The sequence below is a fragment of the Vitis vinifera genome, chromosome 16 (genome assembly GCF_030704535.1).
Source record: "Vitis vinifera cultivar Pinot Noir 40024 chromosome 16, ASM3070453v1".
NCBI classification, from domain to species: domain Eukaryota; kingdom Viridiplantae; phylum Streptophyta; class Magnoliopsida; order Vitales; family Vitaceae; genus Vitis; species Vitis vinifera.
Genome location: NC_081820.1, coordinates 23633405 through 23659043, shown reverse-complemented (window position 1 = coordinate 23659043; position 25639 = coordinate 23633405). Strand labels below are relative to the sequence as shown.

Sequence of the window (25639 nt, the reverse complement as noted above, 5' to 3'; positions counted from 1 at the left end):
GAGGTAAAAGAACGATTTTATGAAAACCACAAATAAAAAAGGGACTGAATCCAAGTACTTAGAAAATATACAAAATGACAAAGGTTGATAAACAACAAAAATGAAACATATTAGTGCCACCCCACCCATAAATGTGACAATATTTTTCGCCTTTCCAAGCTCTTTTGTAAAGATTTGATTGAAGTTTATCCATTTCATTGTCTCTATGTAAGAACATAGGGTCCAATGAACTGTGATTCTCTCACACACACATTACTACGTGCTGATCACCAAAATTTAACCTAAATTCACTTCGTCATACTTCTCTGGCCCAATTTCTATAGGGTCTTCAAGTTAGAGTTAGGATCTCAAGGCCACCAGTGTTGACCTGTCTACATGGCAAGACGCCCATATATGGTCGAATGAGCTTTAGATTCTCACATTAATTTCCCAAAGCTTAGGTAACATTAGAACGAGATTTTGGACATCTTTTGAAGAGAAGCTTTTATTGATCTAGTCAAAATTAATCAACAACTTAAGTATCATGGAAATCCCTATAACTCAAGACTCTAATTTACAATGCCTCATTCCGAATTTTCTAGGTAAAGTTATGACAAATTTTTATAAATGGTTTTGCTTCATTCAAACCTTATGGAAATTCCTAGTTTACCACCATTTCTTACTTTCCTCAATTTCCTACGTGAAATTGAGAATGTCAATGGGTGCTTTCGAAACCTATGCTTGGAGGGTTTGTTCCAAGTGGAAACTGTAAAGTCTTTTAACTTGTCTTGATCAGGAGTTTTTTGGCTAGTTGAATAGAAGTTACCTTTAGTTTATTCAGAGTGATTTCTCAAAAACCTTGTATCTCTTTGGAGGATTCCATTGAGTGGTGATGAGTTTCAAGTTTTCATTGGGCTTAAAGGATGGTGATTTTTATATCCATAGGAAATACATCTAGTGACAAGGGAACTTGTGGCAACCTTCTCTCGGACAAGATGATATTCAAGCTCAATGTATTTTGATCCAGCATGAAACATGGGATTAAATGACATATGAAGTGCACTAACATTGTCACAAAATAACTGAGCTAGTTTTTGAAGTGGAATGCCATTTTCTCTCAATAAAAATGAAATCCAAGTCAACTCAATAGTTGTAGAGGCTATGGAGCGACACTCTGCCCCGGAGCTAGAGTGCGCATTTCTACACAACCTATTCCAACCATCATCATTCATATTTTAGTGTCTAGCACTCTCACCCTCAATGGGTTCAAATAAATCCTTACAATAAGGGATGTCTTCCATTTTTGGCTTCCAAATGAACCAATTGGTATTTGTAAGCTTAATCACTATGCTAGAAGATCCTTCCATCACAACCAACACAGGCTTTGATACTGCTTGTTGAGAATGACGAGAGATGGAGTAACATTTAGACGATAGCAAAGCAAGCTAGGACTTAGGTGATGCAATGACAGTGGTTGGATATACAACTGATGAGCTGGGAATGCTAAACCGTACTGGGGGATTGCAAACGACAGTGGGGGATAGTTCACTGATGGGCAGAATATAGCCTTTGTCACCTGTACAAATCAATTCGCTTTACAACTGCAACAGAACAGAAAGCAATTATAGCCTAAAAATATATCAACCAAGAGTCATCGCTGCAATGTGGAAAAACTCGCCAAAGGAGGTAAAATTAAAACCACAAGAAACCTTCTTCCATTTCAAATAAAATACGAACACAAAGTCCTCACTAGCTTCTTTGGCAATAAAGAAGAGTGGAAATGCACCAATGCTTGAGATGGAAAACCCTCATCTCATAAATACAGAGAAAGGGAAGATAATGAAGAGAAGATATCACAAAAGAGCTTCTATAATGGTTGAAGTTAAAGACCTTCACACTTGGATCAACCCCCCATGAGCCTTGAAAACAGCCCTTATTTTCTTCCGTTCTCTCTTTTTCATTTTCAACAATCTGCCCTCAAATCTGGTCTTCTCTACCTCCAAACGCAGCTTTAGATGCTGCCAAATCGGGCCCATAAACCAGTTACAAGAGCAGTCCAGAATATGAGCCTTTTCAAAAGACCACTCTCATGGGTTGGAACTCATATATGGGCTAGCCCAACATTTATTTGAATAATAAACAGGCATGTGAAATTTTGGACTATTGTCACTTTATATGGACCCATTTATAGATGGGAGCAGCTGATTTAACGACCACGTTAAAATTCAGTGATGTGGAAAACGTCCATGGAAATCTGTTAATCTAGAACAGCGAGTGGGCTTCCTTTGGGCTTCTCAAACGCGTCCAATGTCTTTGATTCTTGACTCTTCCACTCAGGAAAGAAGCGTCTATTGGTGGGTTGTGAGGCTTATGATCTTATTATATAGGATTATAGAATAGAAGACGCGAAAATTGTATCATAAAAAATTAACAAATGAAACCCAAGTCAAAGTTTCTAGATTGAGATATTTTAGAAATGAAATCGTTATGCTTAAGAATATAATGGGCCTCCCAGAAAGCAGTGGCCTGAAATTTCTATGTTTCCTACACTTGCAGTCAAAAAGCAGCATTTTGGCCTTCCTCTCTTTAGGGGACGAGCTTCAATACCACCCCTCTTATCACATAATCTTTATAGTGGAATGATGAAATAGGTGGTGCTACCAGTTTCATTATGAATAAGGGAATGAAAATGAATGTAAGGGTTCAATAAATGTAGAGACTGAACTCAGCATTTGGTACACAGTACCATTTCTAATGGAAAACTAACAAGGACTCCTAAGCTTTTAATTGCACTTCCATTCTTGGATCACTTTGTTCTCTAAATTAATTTTGATGGTGCAATTCATTTGGGGGGATTTCTTCTTCTTAAACACCTTCATCAGATGCACCTTCCCGTTCAATTTGCCTTGGCCGGTCAGAGTCAAAAACCCCGAATTTATATCACTGGCCAAGTTTGAATTACTTGATACATTGTTTGAAGTCACGTCCACAGTTACCTTAATTACTTTTGTGGATCTTGCCTTTGCTTCACCGTTAGAAATAAAAGCCTCACCAACCTTGGTGCCCCCATAAGACATTGGAATGGCAGTTTTGTCATACTTGAATGGGCCGAAATTCTGGTTCTTGACAGTGAGTTCTGCATCGAACCTCATGCTGAATGATGGAGTCGTGGTGGACGAGCGGAGGCTGAGATCCTCAATCTCAATGGAACGAAACCGGAACTTGGGATTCTTGATATGCATTACAGTTAGTGCAAAGGCTAGAATAATAGCAGTCAGCAACACGGTGAAAGCAGCTACACACCCTAGGCGTCTCATGCGCTTCTTATGGCGAAGCACTTCAGAATGAACCCTGGCAGACTCTTCATCAGTATTGACTTGAGCATTAGTTGGCTCCATAGGAAAAACCTGTTGATCCTTCTCTGCCATTCTTTTGGCTCTTGAAAAGAACACAAACAAGGGTTTTAATTGTTCAGTGTTGATTGCTCAGTGAGGAGATGATGCTGGGATTTGAAGATTGAGATGGGTATATATAAGGTAGAATATGATAGATGACTTAAGTGATATGGCACGCCTTTGTAGAAAAGTTCCTATCGCGTTCATTGGCTTTAGCTTTTGGCCCTTGGAATATGTGGATTTTGGTATGGTATAACTACCATTTTGAGGAAAGTATAAGCATACAAACTTCTACAAAAAAAAATAATTCCACGCACTGCACAAGTTTCCACTGATTTGCACCTAATAAAGTTGTGTGAACTTGGTATCTTCCATAGTCAAAATCTCTCTCCACAAAATCATCTCCGACCATAGCTAACAATATAATAATAATAATAATAATAATAATAATTTTGAAGCTTCCATCTTTAGATTATTCAGCATCTGTACAAGACAATGCAGTGTTAGATATTGTTACACGGTTTCCACATTGTTAGAAGTTTCTAAGCCCATTGATAAAAAATCCCGCGTTCTAGGTTTCTGTATACTCTTCATTTATACTTCTTTCCTGGGTAGAGGATGGAGTTGTGTTTAAAACCCGAAAAAATTGGACCTAAAAATATTTACTTATGGGGACTACTCAATAAATGTCCGTTTACATTGATTTTTAATTTGCCATAGCTAGTTGTGTCAAATTCCCCTTGAGTTTATGCTATTGGCCAAGATATACACATTTTTCTTGAAGTTGCATTAACCTTAGGACATGTTTATTATGAAGAAATTAATGATGAGTGGAAATGAACATCTCATTTCTTTTTTTAGTTATTTCTATATTTGAATAACTTAAAATTCAATGAGAATGGAATTAAAAACGATTTGAGTAAAAATCTCACCCATAAATAGGATTTCAATTGATTTCCAAGATGAAGTATTTTGATTTTCTTGATATAGAAAATTTATTAGAAGTATTATTTTACCATTATATTTCTATTAGGTTTTTATGACTTTTTGTGATTAATTTTTATTTATTAAGTAAATTCTATTTTTCTTAATCTTATTATTTAGCAAAACTACAAAATATGTGTAAGCATATTATTATTAATTTATTTTTTATATTCATATTCTCATTGTTATCAAATACTGAAATAAAAACAAATAAGCATTCCAGTCATATATTTTTAGACGTATTCAAATACAATAATTGAAATCATCAAATTTATTCATATTAAAAAAAAAAGTACAAAAACAAAATAGTCATTTTCATTTCCCATTCTCAAATATTAAAACCACTAAAACTTAATAATGTAATTGCATGTACCGTTGTCAAACTTTAAGTCATCTAAATTGCTTGTTCTTGAGGCCTACCTCAGTATGGAATGTCATGATGAGTGATGCTCTCAACCTCAGTAATATGACTCTGCTGCACATACTAAAATATGGACTGACCGGCCAAAAGGTTTCATAAGTATTGATTGGTTTTCAATTGCACAGCGGCACATTTTCTGAAATCAAGATTTTTCCCTCAGTTAGATCTTGTATCAAATTGCAGTGGTTTGAAGATTTCTCCTCTTCTTAAAGCTCTGCTGTAAAGAATTTGAAGTTAGTTTGGAAAAGGCTGCCTTTTCAGGTTTCTTTGCTGCCTAGCCTCCACATCAAAGTGAAGCATATGGGGGTTTTCTGTTTCTAGCCTCTTAGTAAAAATACAGTACACTTTTGGGATTTTTTCCTGGGTTTTTCTAGGATTTTTTCTTTTGCTGTTTCTGTTTCTAGCTTCTTGGTTTTTCCGGGATTTTTTTTCCACTTCATTTCTTCTTCTTCTTCTTAGTGAAAATGTCTATATCAAGGCCACATTTCACAAGTTGCTTAAATCCCAATGCATGGCTGCTTGCTGCTTCTTCTTGGGCTGCTTGCTGCTTCTTTTTCTTCTTAGTGAAAATGTCTATATCAAGGTCATATTTGACGAGTTCCTTAAATCCCAATGCATGGCTTTAAGATCAAAATTAACATGATGATTGCTATGATTATTTTCTTCTTCTTCTTCTTCTTCAATCCCAATGCATGGCTTTAAGATCTAAATTAACATGATGATTGCTATGATTCTTCTTCTTCAATCCCAATGTATGTCTTCTTCTTCTTCTTCTTCTTTTTCTTCTTCTTCAATACAATGCATAGTTTAAGATCCAAATTAACATGATGATTCCTATGATTATTTTTTTCTTTTCTTTAGTTATATCCAAATTAAAGGTTGAGAACACTCATAGAAGAGCTCAAAAGTTGCAAAAGACCAATTTAATCACAGCCGGATCCAATCCCAAGTTTGATGTAGAAGTTTTAAGGGCAACCAGATCAGTAGAGTAGAGATTGTACAAATCCCGAAAATGGAAGCCTTAATCCAGCATATCCGTTCTTGATGAACTTTATTGAATGTTTGATCAGAACTGCAATGAGAAGAAAACAGTAGTACTTTAATGTAGTCAAGCTGCTCGATTGTGCGTATAGGTTGTTGTGCTGGGGACTACATCCCACAGGACCTAATTAGCACTAAGTACTGGTTTTGTTCTAAGTCCTAGTCCTACAGGATTCAAATAAAATTAACAAAATATATGTAATACAATATAAAATAAACAATTCCTAAAAACAGAAAAATTAGAAAAAATAATAGCAACAAAAGAGAGATATATCATATTTATCAGTTTCGATAAGAATATCTTACCCATGTCATCAGGCAATGACAACCAATTCATTACCTTCAAATCAGACAATTACAAGAGTTGGAAGAATATCAAAGTTAGAGGTTCTTACTTGACAAAGAGCCTTCTCTGCACTAATGTTTGCTGAAGTTACTAACATGCATTGGTTTATAAGCCTACAAGCCTAGGCAACACTAACATATAATGGATGTGGGACAAAGAGTCAATAGAATCAAAAAATACTAAGTAACCCAAAACCCAACAAATCTCCACCTTAGTGAAACTAATTATCCACTACCAATTTCAAGAATTGAAGTATTATTTGATAAGTGAACTAACTATCACTTCCTCTAAATACACCTCAAATGCACACATACATGCACCTAAAGGTGTTCAAACTCGCATGATATTAATTGAGTCTAAAAAGTAAGAAAAAGGAATATCATCATTGACTGCCAAATGTGCATATGCCACCATATCAATCAATCGAGTAAGCATTCAAATCTCTCCTTTTAATCTACCAATTGCAATCAAAATTTGCTATTGTGAAAGTAGTTAAGTTGATGCATCTTCTTCACTTATGATACCTTCATTGGTCATTTGAAGACAAAATCTAATCCATATTTCTTCACAAAAAAATAAAAAAAATAAAATGCACTAGAGCAAAAAATGTGTTAGTAGTCACAATTGTTTGTAGGTTTGTAGACCATACTTCTATAAAATTTTTGCTCTCAATTGCAGTTGATATTATATGATTGATGAAATGGCATGCATAAGCAACTCCCTTGGCTCAAAGCTCCTCGCTCAAAATCCAACATTTAAAAACATACATCAAACCTTTTCCAAGAAAGTTCAATTCATATACTATGCTACTCAATTCTAATGTGGTGCACTTGTAACTATGAAGTCTCAAATAATATCCTCATTTTGACATATTTGGGAAATGGATTACTTTTGTATTCATCACCATTATCTAGTCTCAACTATTTGATTTTCTAGCTAGTTTGAGTTTTAACCATTTCATTCCAAAAACAATTCAATTAAAACTTCATCCTAATAAGTTTTCAAGACAAACACCCAAATTCTTTTGGAGAAGTGGTCAATGAAAAGTAACAAAATAGTACATACTTGTCAAGAAAGCTACATTGGTTTGTCCCAAACATTTCTATGGGTATATCCAAGATATCTTCAATATGATGGATTGGTAGTCTCAAATTTCATTCTTGTTTGTTTTCGGAAAATGCAATGCTACAAAATCCTAGTCTACAAGTTTTTTTCACTCTTTAATAACCTTTAATTGCTTCACCAAGCTTGATTGGTGAAGTCTTTTCACCTATATGTCCCCAACGCATATGTCATAACCTTGTACTTTCTAATCTTTCATCAACTTTAGAGTTTGTAACCACTCGTTCAATAATTATACTTCCTTAAAAGTAGTACAATTTTTTCTTACTTCTTTCATCACCACAAGTGCACATAACATAATTACTTTCATCTCATGGATTTTAATTAATACTTTTATTGAGATTTTTTTTTTTTTAAATTTGGTTGATATTGAACATCTATCAAGCTTTGATTGATCCGACATGTATGAGTTTTTAATTGGATTGTACATATTCTTGTTGTCTTATAAGCATTTATTACTAATAACTCCACCATATATATATATAACAACTCCACCATGTACTTCATCTAAGTTAGAAAACAACTCCTTGAAGAAACACATTTGATAAGTGGATTTAGTATAAAAAATCCATTCATCTAAGTTGCATACCAAAGATAAGCCAATCAAAGCAAAGCTTTACTTATCATCTCCATACTTGACTACATAAGCATCAAACACTATCTTGTCTTTATTCTTCTTTTGTAGTTTATGATAATCTTTCTTTCAATGCCTATTTTTAGGGCAAAAAGCACATTCCTCTTTCACAAGTTTTCCTTAGATGAAGAGTTCTCTTTTTCCAAGTTTATGACTTTGAGTTCAACTTCACATTGTTAATATTTCTTATGAAATTTTCCTATAAACCTTTTGGAGCTTCTTGTATTTAGAGTTTAGTAAAGTAATATGCATAACATGAAAAGTCACCTTATCTTTGCCATAAAATAAGGTGACGGTGAGATGTTCATATTCATTTAGAAAATAATTTAACAATGACAAACTTTACTCTCATCTTAAATATTTTCATCCACATTCAACAAATCTACTATTATTTGTCAAAAGTATGCATGTGATCATTCATACCAAATTTGGTTCGTATTGGTAGTGAAAAAGTTTCTTCTCCAAATCCACATTAATGTTGATTAAAGCCACTAAGATACCTTAGCAAAAGGATGCGGACTTATTTATAAGCCCTCATGCCTAGGCAAAACTAATATCTAGGTGAGGTAGGACAAAGAGAGAATAAAAAAATAATAATAATTAAGCCAAAAACCAATATATGTAAATATGGCGAGATAAATAGGATTGATGGTTCCTCCTAGATATCTAAAATCTATCCTAGAAAAAAATATAAAATATACTTCATCTAAAAATTATTACACATGGTTGAAACATCATTCAACATACATCTTCAATAGGAAAAATACATACACAGAGCAAAACTTTAATCCAATCCCTCTTATTAGTAGAATTCATTTTTATCTGCATTTTAAATCTTGGATGCGTCTACGTACTAAGTTAATGATGATAGTGCAATTCATTTCTGCATATCTCCTCCTCTTCATTACCTTCATCAAGTGCACCTTCCCACTCAACTTCCCTTGGCTGGTCAGTGTCAAAAACCCGGAATTTAGATCCCTGGCTAAGTTTGAGTGGCTCCATACATGGTCTGAATTAACATCAACTGTTACATTCATCTTTTTGGTGGATCTAGCCCGAGCTCGAGCCTTGGAAATCTTGGCATCCCCAACATGATCACCTCTGTAAGCTAGAGTAATGGTGCTGTTCTTGAATTTGAAGTGTCCAAAATTGGTGTTCTTGACAGCGACTTTGGCATTGAATCTAATGTTAAATGAGGGTGAAGTTGTGTCGGATGTATAGTTGAGATTCTCAATAGAAACAGCACGGAACCGAAACTTCGGACTCCTGATACGCATCAGGGTGACTACACAGACCATTATAACAATGGTCTCGAACAAAGCAAAAGCAGAAAGATATGCTATATATCTTGTGCATTTCATGCGGCGAAGCTCCTCAGACTCTACATCAGTTTTGGCTGGCCCACCAGTGGGTTCAATGGGATGGACCTGTTGCTTCTTCTGTGCCATTTTTTTTGCTTTGGCTCTTGAAAAGTTAAGAAAATGGGGATTATTGGAGAGAGAACTGGTTGGTTTGAGGAGACCAATTGTGAAGGAGATAATGGGAAGTAGGGGGGGCGGCAATGACCTAATGAGCTATATATATATATACCTGTGAGCAGCTGATATACTTAAAGAGGCTAAAGTAGGACTGCTGGTGGGCTTCCTAGACCCTTCTCAACCGTGTCCAATTCATGACTTTTCGGCTCAAGTTTGGACTTTTATACGTATAAGCACAGGAGCTTCTATTTGTTGGATTGTGTCACGTGCTTTGTATAAATGATAAGATGTGGAGTTGTCAGACTGAAAAAATGTATACCAAAATTTCTAGATGGAGGATGTAACAAGAAAACCTTATCGATAAAGTACAGGGCCAGGTGAGAAATCACATTTGTGATCTTCATTTATAGAGCTTTTTTCTTCTACCTTGTTATGGTTTCTCGGCAATCAACTGTTGGACTCTCTTCCTATCGCAGCCAGGGAGAGAAGGAAAATTGGAAAGAACTTAAAATCTTGCATTCTGTTTAGCATATGAAGTAAGAAAGTAAATCAAAATATAAAGAAAATTAAATGAAAATTTATACAATTTTAAATTATTCTTTTTTTTTTATATATAAGGGAAAAAAAAAAGGAGAACCATGTGAGTCTATCAATTTCAAACCCATATTTTATTATTTTTAAATTTTTTATTACTATTTTCTTTGTCCAATACTTTCCCATAAAACTTTTGAATATTTAAATAAAGCCTTAAAAGAAATGATGAGCAAGGAAAATGTCTACTTTGAGGCTTCTAGTAGTTTTGTATCTCTTTACAATTTGTGATCGACAACTTCAAAATTAAGGCATTATTTTATTTCTCGTTATTCCATATTATATGTTGATTTTTCTTACTTCTTCAAAAAAAACTGTAGTGTATGTTCATTTCTATTCCATATTGACTATTGACTATATTTGGTTATTGAAAATTTGAAGGAAAATATAAAAGAAATAAAATAGAGAGAGGAAAAAAAATTAAAAATTAAAAATAGATCCAAAATCAATGAATTGTTTATGTCATTAGGTAATTTCAACTTCAAATCAACTTATTTCTTATATTTTTGTACTTTTTATAGTAAAACTAAATATAATAAAATATTTTTTTTTAGTTCTTTAGTATTTTCCTATAACGAAACATAACCATAATGTTTTCTATAATAAGATTCAAATTGTGGATGATAGGATTTGGTGGAGATAACAAGTTAAAAATAATCCTTTTCTAGGTCTTAGAAGAATTTTTTTTGAGTTTGGGGCTTTTAATGTTTAGATTAAGGAAAAAGTTTCAATACTATGCTAAATGTAAATAATTATATTAGTAATTCTAGCATTGGTATTTTTGATTGGGAAAAACTAAAATAAATAATATCATAACAGAGAGAAGAAAATAAGAGAACAAAAACAAAAATAAAATTAATAAAGAAATCATGTACCTGTTGTGCTTGATCCTAAAACATATATTTATGGTTAGCATTCTTAAATCTCAAAGCCCTATTTTTTTTTTTCAGTCAAAATATTTTCTAATTGACTAATTATTAAAAATACCTATTCATATAAGAGAATGTTATGATAAAATATTTTTCTTATAATAATAAGAAAGTCCTTATAAGAATATGATAGAAAATTTTTTTTACTCAAATGAGATTTTAAAATAATTTCAAAAAATTTTCCACATAAAATCTATAATGAAAACTATGTTGAAATAGTACTAAACAACAATCCATGCAATTTCCATGAATGGAGCTAAAAGGCAGAATATATAAAGACTTCAACGTTTGTATCTTTATATACACCATATGTAAAGAGAAAAAAATAACATAATGTCTACCATAATATTCTCTATCTTTGTCTTATCTCATAATCTTAATTTGTTTTTTAAACTGTTTCTCTACCCCAACTTTTCAAAATTTGAAAGCATTTTAGTGCTTCAATTTTATGATAAAACAAATAAACATGTAATGATTATCAATAAAGGAGATGAAGAATTGCACACATGAGTGTGTAAGATCTCCAAAATGTCATAACTCCTAGCATCTTTTATTTGTCATGTTGGTTTACTTTACTTTAATGCTGCCTATGCAAGTACTAAAATTAGTCATTAAAGTCAAGAAGCTCAAGGGCTGATTCATTTACTAATCTATTTTTTTTATTTAATCCTTTTAGTGGAGTTACGACCAAATCTTCCATGCCACAAAAGAGACTAATTTCTTATTTATAACACTTGTTTAACACCAACATTATTACCATGCATAGTGATAAGGTTAATCAAAGGTGGAATTTAAATAAAATGTAAAAAGGGCATCATCCAAATTACCATCACCAACAACAGTCTTTCAACATATGTAAAGAGGTTCAAAGAAATTAAACTAAACCCCTGAGATGAATTTTAGAAATTGAGATAACTAGGTTTCTTGGGAAAAATGGAATATAAAATGTCTTATTACGGTCTAAATCAAACAACACCATATCTAAGAGCAAGTTTGTAGATTGCAAGAGCTTCAAAATGTGAATATATCCTATATTTAAAAAGATGAAATATTCACTTTCCCTTACTTCTAGTGTTTTATGAAGTTTTGTATGGTTTGCAATATGAATTATAAAACTAGAATCAATCCAACATATGTTGTAAGAAATATAACTCGTATTAGATTCATAACACACTTAGAGATTGGATTCCATATCTTCTCAAGAGAATTCTCATTTGGGGTAACCCTTCTTTTCAAGTCCTTTCTTCTTGTAGCAAAAGAACTTAATAGCACTCTTATCAACTTCAATAAAAGTCGATAGTATTCTTTTTATGAGCACTTTCCATCCTTTCTTAATCCAACCTCCCTTCCTCTTGCACACACATAACTAGCTAGTAGTCCATGGATACACTTTTTTTCTTATTTGTTGTTATAAGAAATTTTTAATGGTTCATATTTAAAATTGGAGTGAATTGAGGATGAAGTGAATATAAAAGGACTCAAATATCTTAATCTCTAATGGTTTGAGTTGCACTCTTATATTCCTTATTTCCACAATGTGTTAACACACTCCTTTGGTGCCAAATCTTCATGAATGACAATTTATTAATTAGGATGCAAGCTACTACCTTGTTAGAAGCCTGAATTTACTTCTCAGTGATGGATATTTTTGTACTTGATTAGATCTTTTACAGAACAATGGGATATGTAATTAAATTATTAGCAGATATGAGATTTTATTTTAAAATCTTAGGTCTTTTGGGTTTTAGCTTTTATAGCACCCCACTCAATAAGGAAAAGTAAAATTACATAGATTCCAGTAATAAAATTTTCGGTACTTGTAACCAAGAGAAAATGTCACAGGAGAAATTAACTGCACTTTTTTAAATTTAGTATTATTGGACATTTTTTTTTTTTTTTTTTGTATTTAATAAGCCAAAAAGTTTGAGGATTGCCCCAATTTTGCATTAATAAACCAAAAGATGAGAGTGTAAGAGAAGATGACTATATTTTAATTTTCTTCTCAATTATGGAGAAAGGAGAAGTCATAGAAAAATAACAGAAAAAAAGAAGAAGATATTATTAAAGTGGATTCTGTCTTGAGCTTTTGAAGTATTTAGTTGATTAAAGAGTAGTAGAAAAATTAGTATGGTCAATAACTTGATGGAAGATATACAGCACAAGGACACTAAAAGAGAATTACCAAAACACTGCTTCCAAGGCAGGGTTTAGTATACAATAAAAGCACAACCAAGCCGAGAAGTTCTACAAGGAAACAACTAAAAGAGAACTACCAAACCACTGCATCCAAGGCAGGGTTTATTATACAATAAAAGCACAACCAAGCCGAGAAGTTCTACAAGGAAACAACTAAAAGAGAACTACCCAACCACTGCATCCAAGGGAGGGTTTATTATACAATAAAAGCACAGCAAAGCCGAGAAATTCCAAAAGGAAACTAAAGTACCAAATGAATAATAGCGCAAACCAAACAAACAATTACATAGTAAAACATAACCAAAGAAACTTACAGCCACAATGATCATTAAATACACCTAGTGCTCCTAAGACGGATAAGAGGAAGGCAAGCTGGAGTCCTGCAACATAAAGGAAAAATTATATTCATCGATTTGAAATAGTTGGAAGGAAATTTTGAGCTATTGCTCTTGGTTTTCAGTAGTTAATAAAAGGGGGCTTGAGTAATAATGGAACGTACTTTCCTTTTTAGTGATTAGCCTTCCCTACATATGATTTTTTTTAGAAATCATGTAGATAAATAAAGAGACAAAGAAAGAAAGGAGACGGATGTTACCATTTAGTTTCGTGCAATCCTTAGTAGGTAATCTTTTGCTTTCGTCACAAATTCAAAATACGCAATTCTCCATGAGGTTTTGAGTATTAAAGTGCCACAGACTCCCCAAAATCCTATTATGAATCCAAGTACAATGCTAATACACAACCATAAGTCATTTGCCGCTTCTCGAATGTACCCTTCAATGGTGGGGGAATCTTTCCTTATTTCATCTCCAGGACACTTTTTCAGAAGGGGTAGACCACAAAGTTGAGGATTTCCCTCATATGTGGAAGAATTAAAACTCTGTAGTTGAGTGCCCAATGGAATTCTATCAAATAGGTTGTTGTTTGATAGATCTAAGACACTTAGGCGAGTTATTTCAGAAAGACCATCAGGAATTTTACCTAAAAGCTGATTTCGAGACAAGTCAAGAACATCCAATGCTTTCAATTGACCAATTGTAGGAGGGATTAATCCTATCAAATTATTTCGTGATAAATTCAATGAAACCAATTCTAAAAGATCGGTTACCTCCCTAGGAATCTCCCCTCCTAGTTTGTTACTTGAAAGATCGATACTCTTTACAAGTCCAAGAGTTCTCTTGTACTCAAGTTCTCTTCCTTTCCATTGAAGCAACTGCTCATCAATATAAGAGCTTCGACGTGACAACTCTTTGAAATAAGGGATTGTATAGTTGTATCCAATGACTAAATTCTCCTTCTGATCCATAGCAGTGAAATTGTTGAAGCATCTTGGTATCATTCCTGAGATATTATTGATAGAAAGGTCTAATATTTGAATTCTTTTGAGTTGACACAAATCCAAAGATATACTTCCAGTAAATCTATTGGATCTTAAATTAAGAATAATCAAATTTGATAGACTTCTTCCTATCCAAGAGGGTATTTCTCCTGACAGGCTGTTTTTTCCCAAATCAATAACCCTTAAATTTGTGCAATTCTTCAAAGACAAAGGCAATTCTCCTATTAAATTGTTATTGCGCAAATGCAATGTTTGAATTGCTTGTAAGGAGCCGATTGAATTTGGAATTTTCCCAGAAAAATTGTTACCTTCTAAATTAAGAACTACTATTCCTTTCCATCGTGCCCAACAGTCGGGTAGCTCTCCTGACAATAGGTTATTTGAGAGGTCGAGATAGGCCACAGCTCCACAACCAACTGCACACAATAAAGAAATTGACCCTGAAAACATGTTTTGGACAAGTCCAACCATCCAGCTCGAAAAAGAAACAGTGGTATTGAGCCCTCAAAACGGTTCGAACTCAAATCCATTTGAGCAAAATGAGCAAATCTTAATGACAAATTCGGCACAATTCCAGTGATCTCATTGTTGGAAATATTTAATCGATACAAGTGGGAGCTGAAATTCCAAAACCAATTGGGTATGACATCCGAAATTCCAGAACCTGAGATATCAAGCCAACCAACACCTTTCTGAGATCGAAGCCAACCTGGGAAACGTGGTCCCAGTTTGCAAGAGGCTAATAGTATTTCAGTGAGTTGAAATTGGGGAACCCAGTCTGAGCTGAAATTCAAAGTCAACAGGGAGTTGAAAGCTAAGTCAAAATGTTGCAATTTGGAGAGATTAAAGAGGTGGGCTTCAGAAACAGTGCCTTGCAATGAATTCCAAGGCATATTCAAAACTTGAAGCTGAGATAGCTGTGCTATACTTTCAGGTAAATTCCCATTTAATTGATTGTATCCAAGTTCCAACCTTGTCAACGATGAAAATCCAATAAAATCAGGGAATGATCCAATAAATCGGTTACGAGATAAATCCAAAATCTCCAATGTGTCATTTGCACAAGGCAACAAGTTTTTTGCAAGCACTCCATCAAGATTGTTTCGACACAACTCGAGTGTTTGTAACTTACATAAATTGTTGAAGGATTTTGGAATCTCACCTTCAAGTTGATTCGAACAGAGGCAAAGAGTTCTAAGAGAGGTCATGTTCCCAAAAGTGTCCGGAATTGAACCTTGTATCTGATTACCAGAAAGGTCAAGATAAACAAGGCTACTACTCAAAGATTTTGGAATCTTACCTTTAAGACGATTCCTAGAGAGACCAAGAGATGCCAGAGAGGTCATGTTCCCAAAAGTGCCCGGAATTGAACCTCGTATAAAATTATTAGAGAGCTCAAGATGAACGAGGCTGCCACTGAAATGTGTTGGAATCCTACCTCCCAGTCGATTCTTGGAGAGATCGAGATATGCAAGAGAGACCATGTTCCCAAAAGCACCCAGAAGAGAACCGCGTAGAAGATTATAAGAGAGGTCAAGATGAACAAGGCTGTTACTGAAGTTGAACAACCAGGGGTATATGGAAGCAGTATGGAGCTGATTAAAAGAGAGATCAAGGAGAACAAGGGATGCAGAAGAATTAACAAGGGAAAGAGATGGAGTGGCGAGGGAAGGAAGATCACAAGATTTTAGGTGTAGTTCAATGAGAGAAGGAAGTTTGGTAATTGCTTCTGGCCATTGGATGACTTTACTGAGGTTAGCGCCATTCAGGTTAAGGTGTGTTAAAGAAGAAAGGTGTGAAAGCCAGTCAAGATTTTCAGAACTCATATGGGAATTACCGCTGAGATCAAGAGAATTCAAGTTTGAAAGATTTCCAAGTTGACAGGGAAGAGTTCCAAAAAAGTGGGTGGAAGAAAGATTGAGATATCTCATTTTGGTGAAGGAACCAATGAATTCAGGCATAGACTCCCCTTCAAAATTGTTGCCGCTGAGGTCCAAATGACGCAAGTGTTGCAATCCAAGCAACGAATGACTAATCTTACCTCTTAAATACCGGCTCTCATTGTATCCATACGCGCCAAGATCAAGCATAACTACATGACCTGTTAGATTGCTACACTGGACTCCTTCCCATCTGCAACAGTCTGTTTTGTCCTCTTCATTCCCCCATGAAGAAAGAATCCCAAAATCATCGACAATGCCTTGTTTAAACTTCAGGAGAGCTTGTCTCTCCCTCCCTATACACCCAACTTCAGCATCACCCTCGCCAATACTGGATCCGAGGCCAGGTTTAACACACAGCAAGAGCAAAGTGAACCCTAGAAGTGGTTGAAAGGACCCTCCAACCATCTCCAACATGAAGAAAGAAAAACACTCACAAATAACTGAGAATTTGCAAGTACTTCTGGTTTTGAGTTCTCAATACAGCAAGCACTGACCTAAATAATATGATGTCCTCGGAGAAATTCCCAGAAAAGAGATAAAATTTAAAATAACAACAATAAAACAAAAAAGAACAGCGAGGTCGCAAGAAATTAAAGAAAAATGAAAGATAACCAACTTGAACGATACTTCACATTTTTTTGTTCAAACAAGTGAAGCACTCATAAGTTTGACTGGCAGGTGGGCATTAAAATATGCATACTTCCATGGGCAATTGAGGAGTAAAGTTCCATATGCCTTCAATTCAATAGCAATGCTAATATATATAAAACCATGAGTCAGTCAATTGCTCTTTTTTTTTTACTCTTGTCTTCACTGAGCGGCCTAGGAATCTTCAGTCAATTGCTTTTTCTTTTATTCTTTTTTTAAATCTTGTCTTCACTACGAGTGATCTAGAAGTCTTCACCATGAGTGACCTAGTCTTTTTTTTTTCATTCGATGAACATTATATATATATTTTTTTTCCATTTTTTTTCCCAAAGAGTTGGACCACAAAGTCGAGACTCTATGAGTAGCTTAGATTCTTCACCATGAGTGGCCTAGGATATAACGAAAGCATCCTCAAATCAAGAAAATCCCTCAAATCAAGCAACAAAAATGACTGTAGATTTTTAGCCTTCATTCAAGGATGTAACAACCCGATTTCCACTCCACCATCCCTAACCAATATTCCTCTCATTGCTCTCAACATCTCTGCTCAAATAAATGAAAAACTCACACCATCAACCTTCCCTCAATGGTGTGCCCAGTTTGAAGCCCTCTTAATTGCCTACAATCTACTTGATTATGTCATAGGTGACAATCCTCTTCCTCCTCCTCCGAGTGATTCCTCCACTACCAATCCACAGAAAACCCATTGGATAAGACAAGATAAACTTATCCTCAGTGCCATTTTGGCATCCACCACCTCCACAATCACCCATTCATTTCCGCTGCACAAACATCACAACAGGCATGGCAAAAATTGCATACCATGTATGCGAGCAAATCTCGTACTCGGGCCATGCAATTGAAGGAGGAACTCACAATGATTAAGAAAGGGAATCAGACAGTTCAAGAATACCTGCACACTGTCAAGGCTCTTGTTGACGAAATCTCCCTTATTGATCATCCCATTGTAGATGATGATCTCACCTTATACATTCTCAATGGACTGGGTAGTGATTTTCAAGAAATCGCGGCACCTATACGAGCAAAGGAAAAGCCACTCACATTTGAAGAATTGCATGATCTGCTCATAGGCCATGATGCCTACCTTTGACGCCTTGAAACCACCACACAACAACTGGTTGCATCGGCCAACTACTCTAATTGGCGTCCTGCTTCTTCATTCGGTGGCCAACACTCTAAAGGTAACTTCAAAAATGGGTATGGCCGAAATGAGGGTTCCTCACGCCAAGATTCCAATAAGGGCTCTTATCGCCCATCTGAAGGCCTAAATAATTCCAAGAAATCTAATGGGTAGTGCAAATACACTCCAAAGTGCCAAATCTGTGATGAACTGGGCCACATTGCAAAACATTGTCCACGTCTGCGCTTTGCTGAGTCCACTGCCAATTATGTTGCCACTTCACCTGCAACAAACCCAAAATGGCTTATTGATTCTAGAGCTTCACACAACATTACTGGTGATTTAGCCAATTTATCTATTCATTCTAAGTATGACGACATTGATGAAGTTGTCATAGGTGACGGTTCAGGTTTGCATGTCTCGCATGTTGGCTCATTGGTTCTCAAATCACCCACACGTACTTTCATTTAAATGATACTCTTTGTGTTCCTAATATTCACAAAAGTCTCATTTATGTCCATCACTTCACCTCACAAAACAATGTTTTTGTTGAATTTCATCCCTTGTTTTTCCTTGTGAAGGACAAGATCACGAGGACGGTTCTACTCAAAGGTGCGTGTGAAAATGACATTTACACTCTCCCGGAATTGCTGGTGCAAGCTTCTCCAAAAATGGTTGCCAATGTGCATGAACGTACCTCAATCAATGGGTGGCACAAGCATCTTGGATATCCCTCTCAAAAAATAGTTCATCACCTTGTTAAGAATTTTTCTCTTCCAATAATACAAGAAGAACATAGTTCTCATCTTTGTACCTCTTGTTCTATTAGTAAAGCGCACAAACAACCATTTCGGACCAATAGCCTTCAAAGCCATGCACCTCTTGATTTAATTTATACTGATGTTTGGAGTCCCTCAAATACAATTGGTATTGATGGATCACAGTATTATTTGATTTTGGTTGATCATTTTACAAAGTATATTTGGTTTTATCCAATGGAAACCAAATCTCAAGTAAGCATGATATTTCCTCAATTTAAACATCTCGTTGAAAATCGATTTCAATCAAAAATCAAAAGTATCTACTCAGATAATGGTGGTGAATTGGTTGCCTTAAAAAAAATATTTTTTTATACATGGCATAAGTCATTACACCACAGCTCCTCACACACCACAACAAAATGGTGTATTCGAGCGTCGTCATCGTCATTTGGTAGAAACGGGTCTTACCCTTTTACATGATGCTTCTTTACCTCTCTCATATTGGCCTCATGCCTTTTCAACGGCTACTTACCTCATCAACAGACAACCAACCCCTCTTCTTCATAACAAATCCCCTTTTGAAGCATTATTTCATCAACCCCCCAACTATCTTAAACTAAAAAAATTCGGGTGTCTATGTTTTCCTCTCACTAAGCCCTATAACACACATAAGTTGCAACCCAAGGCAACACCATGTTTGTTTATGGGCTATTCCCCAACCCAGAATGCGTATAAATGTCTTGATCCATAAGCCCATAAACTATATTTATCTAGGCACGTTCTGTTTGACGAAAGTCAAACCCATCCTCTCCTCCGTTAAGTCGAAACACAGGTACTAGCCATGTCCATTTTGCCTGTGCCGCTCACACTTTTGCCGCAACCACCGCCAGTTCCAATGAGAGGTAATGCCATTTTCGCCTCATCTCCAGGTAACTGCCTCGACTTCTCTTCTTCTCCTTTTTGAGATATGCAATCCTTAAATTCATGCCCTAATTCCTCTCAATCACATGAACACTTGCACTCTAACTCAAATTCACACACCAATCCACTCTTAGAACCCATGGTTGTCCATGATGACCATCACAGTGACCCTTCATTGCCTCATTTTCACCGCATCCACACCATGACCACTCGGTCAATGAATAACATTCATAAACCCAAATAGTTCAACTCCGTGACCAAACACCCACTCCCACCAACCATTGAACCAACATGCGTGGGCCAAGCACTTCGTGAACCTCACTAGAGACATGCTATGTCAAATGAACCTACTACTCTCATGCGTCATGGCTCTTGGGATCTTGTTTCCCCGCCTAAAAATTGTAATCCTGTTGGGTGCAAATGGGTATTTGTGTGAAACGAAACTTGGATGGTTCAGTTGACCGCTTCAAAGCGAGGCTTGTCGCTAAAGGATTTAATCAACGAGAAGGGTTAGATTACAAAGAAACCTTCAGCCCAGTTGTAAAACCTACAACCATTAGGACTGTCTTGACAATGGCTGTAATACAGGGTGGTCATTAAGACAGTTAGATGTTAACAAAGCTTTTTTGCATGGTGACTTGACTGAGACTATGTATATGACACAACCACTAGGATTCAAAGATGTTAACAAGTCAAATCATGTGTGCAGGTTATGTAAGGCTATCTATGGCCTTAAACAGGCCCTAAGAGCTTGGTATTCAGCTCTTAAACTGGCAATTATGGGTCTTGGTTTTCAAAATTCCAAAGTTGACTCATCTTTTTTTATCTATTGTCAGAACTTTATCATATGCTATTTATTAGTATATGTGGATGATTTGGTTATCACTGACAATAACTTGTGCTTTGTGTCTGAGATTGTTGCACAACTTGGTAATCGATTTTCCTTAAAGGACATGAGACAACTCAACTTTTTCTTGGGAATGGAGGTTATTTCTACGAAATCTGGGTTTTTTTTTTTTTTTTATCTCAATATAAATATATTCGAGACTTATTGTCCAAAACCAATATGATTGGTGCTAAAGATGTCTTAACCCCATTGTCCACCACCACGTCCCTCAAATTGGTTGATGGTACTTCATCTACCAACAGTATAGAGTTTTGAAGTGTCATTGGTGCTCTTCAATACCTGTCCCTCACTAGACCGGATATCTCATTCTTTGTAAATAAACTTTCTCAGTTTATGCATAAGCCTACGGTGACACATTGGACAGCTGCAAAGCGACTTCTTCGCTATTTAAAGCACACTATATTTCATGGACTTCACATAAAAAATAAAAAATAAAAATCCAGCTTTGAACTCATTACATATTTTGATGCAGATTGGGCGGGCAACTATGATGATAGGACCTCCACCTCCGCATATATCTCATTTCTTGGTGTCAATCCTATCTCCTGGAGTTCAAAGAAGCAAAGGACAGTGGCACGTTCATCCACTAAAGCAGAATATAGAGCCCTTGCCAATGCAGCCTCCGAGACATCATGGCTTCTCTCATTATTCAAGGAACTAGGTCTGCCTTTATCTAGACAACCCAAGCTGCTCTGTGATAATTTGGGTGCAACTCACCTCATTTTTAATCCAGTCCAGCACTCTCGAATGAAACACATTCAAATTGACCTTCATTTTGTCCGAGATATGGTTCAAAGTGGCGTTCTAAATGTTCATCATGTTAACACCCAGGACTAGTTGGCTGATCTTCTCACAAAAGGCCTCTCACGTCAAAGGACAGAAATTTTAAGGGACAAGATTGGCTTAGCCGATGGCAACTCCATCTTGCGGGGGCGTATAATGGAAGCATCCTCAAATCAAGAAAATCCCTCAAATCAAGCGACAAAAATGACTACAGATTTTTAGCCTTCATTCAAGGATGTAATAGCCCTTATTTTCCTTGTAACCGATAGCCTTAGGAAACTTACTTAGAATAGCCCTTGTTAACGTGTATTTATTTTTTCTCATACAATCTCTTGTGATTGTGCAATATTTTTCAAACAGAGCAGTAATACATTATTGAGAAATTCTCAAACTTTATCATAGGAGTTTTTTATTTATTTTTTTATTTCATTGGATGAACATTATATTTTTCTTTTCTTTCAATTTTTCTTTTTAAGAATTGGACCACAAAGTCGAGACTCATGCGTGGAAGAATTAAAGCTCTATGGTTGATTGTCAAATGAAACCTTAACAAATAAATTATTATTTTAACAGGACTTTGAAAAATATTTTGAATTTTTTTTATTATCTATTTTTAAGTTTTTATTTTTATTTTTTAATAATATTTTTATTTTTTTACTATTATTGTAAAAGAAATGTCCTATAGTTATTTTATATATATATATATATATATATATATATATATATATATATATATATATATAGAAACAAGTTTATCCCTATTCTTAGGAAATTAGAAAGAATATAGAATGAGATTTTAATTTGAACTGGTAAGCCATTTTTTTTTTTTTTGTAATTTGAGACTTAGAATTGAGATCAAATTTTATGATTGTAACATAACATCGAATTATGTTAAATCTTATATTTTTGTACAATTACTTTCATGTTCATTGCTCACTTGCTTTCACATAACAAGGTCTGGGACACTCAAATGATCTACTTGAGAAAGAATATTAGCTGGAATTTCACAAAAATATGGGCTCTCATGTATCCATACGCACCAAGATCAAGCATAACTACATGACCTGTTAGATTGCTACACCGGACCCCTTTCCATTTGCAACAATCTGTTTTGTCCTCTTCATTCCCCCATGAAGAAAGAAATCCAAAATCATCCATAATGCCTTGTTTAAAATTAAGGAGAGCTTGTGTCTCCCTCCCTATACACCCAACTTGGGCATTGCCCTCGCCAATACCGGATCTGAGGCCAAGTTTAATACACAGTAAAAGCAAAGTGAACCCCAAAGGTATTTGAAAGGACCCTCCAATCATCTCCAACATGAAGAAAAAACACTAACAAATAATTGAGAATTTGCAAGTACTTCTGGTTTTGAGTTCTCAATATATTAAGCACTGGCCTATAGAATATGATGTCCTCAGAGAAATTTCCCATGCTAGAAAAGAGAGAGAAAATTTAAAATAATAACAATAAAACAAAAAAGAAGAACGGTGAGGTCGCAAGAACTTAATTTAATGCCGTCCTATAAATTTTGTTATTTGAAAAGTTTTTAGGTTACTGAGAAAATAATTATGAAACTTGAAGCCAGCCTATGAACAATATTCTCTAATAGTCTGAAGTCTGCAGTAAAAAAAGAAAGATAACCAACTTGAACAATACTTTTTTGTGTTCATTGCTCAAACAAGTGAAGCAACCTCAAAAGTTTGACTGGAAGTGAGCATTCGAGCTCTATTTTTTAAGAAAAAGAAAGAGGGTTTGCCCAAAAGATAAAACAAAATTTTTTCTAGACTTAGAATGGACATTTTTGTAATTGATTAGATCTTTGATAGAACAATGGGATGTGTAATTGAAATATGGATAGAGAAAAGATTTTATTTTAGAATCTTGGGTTTTTTGGGTTCTCGCTTTTATAGTACCCTACTCAATAAGGAAAAGAAAATTAAATAGGTCCTATTTGGTAACAGTTTTTGTAAATCATTTTTTGATGTTTTGTAAAACAAAAATCTGTTTGAAAATTTGAAATGTTTTTAATTTATTTTTAATTTTTTAAAATATGTTTTAAAAATAATTTTTATATAATACTTTATTTTTAATCATTCTACTGTATAATTATTTTCAAATTAAAAACTCTCCCATCTTTAAATTATTCACCATGTTGTAAGACCATGCAGCTTTATATGTTTCATGGTGTCCAAATTGTCAAAAGCTTCTCAATCAATGTCTTGTTTTAGGTTTGTTTAAAACCCGTGTCTGCAACTAACCCGTTGAAACTTCTAAAATGAATACATAGATAAAAAGACAAGACTTATGGGGACTAGTAAAGACATTTCTACTCACAGTCTTTGAAAATCTAAGAAAACTCAAAATAATAAGTCCATTTATATGGTGTCAAGTTTCTGGTGTTGTGTGAACAGATATAGTGAGGCAATAGGACTGATAGTTACCAACGGATTTACTAGCTAGGAGACTTGGTGATATCTGAAATCCAATTTCCAGAAAATATATAAACAAAAAAAAAAAAAAAAAACTATATCTGGAATTAATTACACGTGATGGAAACATCACCGAGGACACAATTTCATAAGTAAACACCCAAATACGATGTCGTGCAAGAACATATAGACTTTGAAGACCAAAATATGAATCTTTTTATTGGTCTTAGATCAAGCTTTTGTTAATAAAATTTCATGTCTTCTCCATTAACACCAAAACACACATACAGAATATATTCAACAATCAGTCTTTGGATAGGAACCAACCTGAATCCATTTTTGACGCTTTTGATGAAGAGGTATCGATCTTCTAAGGCTGATGGAGGGCACCACCTTTCTATGGATTCTCTCAGGCAATGGGAGCGGGAGAGAGAGCGGTTCAGTTCTTTCAAAAGGATGTGATTATTACAAAAGACACAAGCCAAAGCCCTTTTATACCCTCCTGCCTTAGGGACCATACCCATTGGTTATTGGGCCTCACGGGCCTTAGGCCCATCATCTAAAGCCCGTGATGGCATTGGGCTCTACACATTAGGTGGCCCATACTCAAGATTAAATCATAAATTGCATGTGAAAAGATAGATTAATCCTGGACAATGTTTAATATATTGTCGGTCCACATTTATTCTATCAATCTCCCACTTGGACCACATATATATTACAAACAATGTTCATGATAATACTTTATTGAGCTCATCTTTGCTATCTTATTCAAAATATCCTTAAACAATCCGGTCTACTAATTATGCTAACATAGGATTAAAGAGGCCTTCGTTAATCATAATTATAACTTGACCTATCATCAATCACAACATTAACAAAATTAGCAAAATGGATCAAGTATGGATGTGTAGCATGGAAATTACATAGAATATGATCTTTAATATGTCTATTTCCAATTGGTCCTATTTTATGACTAAAAGATAGTCAAATAACACTTTCAACACTTGATGCTAAACTGCTTCTGAAAGTCATCATTTCAATTCAGAGTGTTCAAATACAATAGTCTTTAAAATCAAGGTCTGTACAGATAACACAACATAATATCACATCAAGAAAATAAACACAAAATCTAAATACAAACTCCCACTATTCTGACACATCATCAATGTGTACAACACCCATATGTGTGACGTGCTCATGATATACTTTGGGTGGCAAACCCTTAGTGAGTGGATCAGCAATCATGGAGTTTGTACTTATGTGTTCAATCGATACTTGAAGACTCTGAACTCTCTCTTTCACAACCAAGAACTTGATGTCAATGTGTTTGGACTTTGACGAACTTCGGTTGTTCTTAGAATATAATTCTGCGGCCTTATTATCACAGTTGATTCTCAATGGTTTCTCAATCCCATCAACTATTCGTAACTGAGTGACAAAATTCCGCAGCCATATCCCATGGTTTGATGCTTCGTAACAGGCTATGAATTCTGCCTCCATGGTGGAAGAAGCAACAAGTGTTTGTTTAACACTTTTCCATGAAACTGCTCCTCCAGCTAACATGAAAATGTAGCCTGAAGTGGATCTCCTACTATCAAGACATCCCGCGAAATCGGAATCCGAATATCCCACGATCTCTAAGTGACT

The 25639-nt window shown here is 35.0% G+C and overlaps 2 protein-coding genes across 2 annotated transcripts; both read right to left on the bottom strand.

Annotated features, from left to right (window-relative positions):
- Window positions 1-5215: 5215 nt before the first annotated feature.
- Window positions 5216-9370, bottom strand: LOC104882183 (late embryogenesis abundant protein At1g64065-like). The gene is made up of 2 exons (XM_010664358.2): window positions 8831-9370; window positions 5216-5380 (listed from the first exon to the last, which is right to left on the bottom strand). Exons 1-2 carry the CDS (start codon window positions 9368-9370, stop codon window positions 5216-5218), a joined length of 705 nt encoding a protein of 234 aa, XP_010662660.2.
- A 5411-nt stretch (window positions 9371-14781) lies between these two features.
- On the bottom strand, window positions 14782-16803 carry LOC100249217 (receptor-like protein EIX1). The gene has a single exon (XM_010664359.3). The coding sequence runs from the start codon at window positions 16801-16803 to the stop codon at window positions 14782-14784; it is 2022 nt and encodes a 673-aa protein (XP_010662661.2).
- Between the last annotated feature and the right edge of the window lie 8836 nt (window positions 16804-25639).

Bases quoted from the DNA above. Each gene is read 5' to 3' on its own strand.
- LOC100249217 (XM_010664359.3), bottom strand. From the start codon at position 16,803: ATGGTTGGAGGGTCCTTTCAACCACTTCTAGGGTTCACTTTGCTCTTG.
- LOC104882183 (XM_010664358.2), bottom strand. From the start codon at position 9,370: ATGGCACAGAAGAAGCAACAGGTCCATCCCATTGAACCCACTGGTGGG. The intron at 5,381-8,830 runs GTAATGAAGAGG...TTGGGATTTAAG, and splicing joins GGAAGGTGCACTTGATGAAG to GAACTCGTCAAATATGACCT.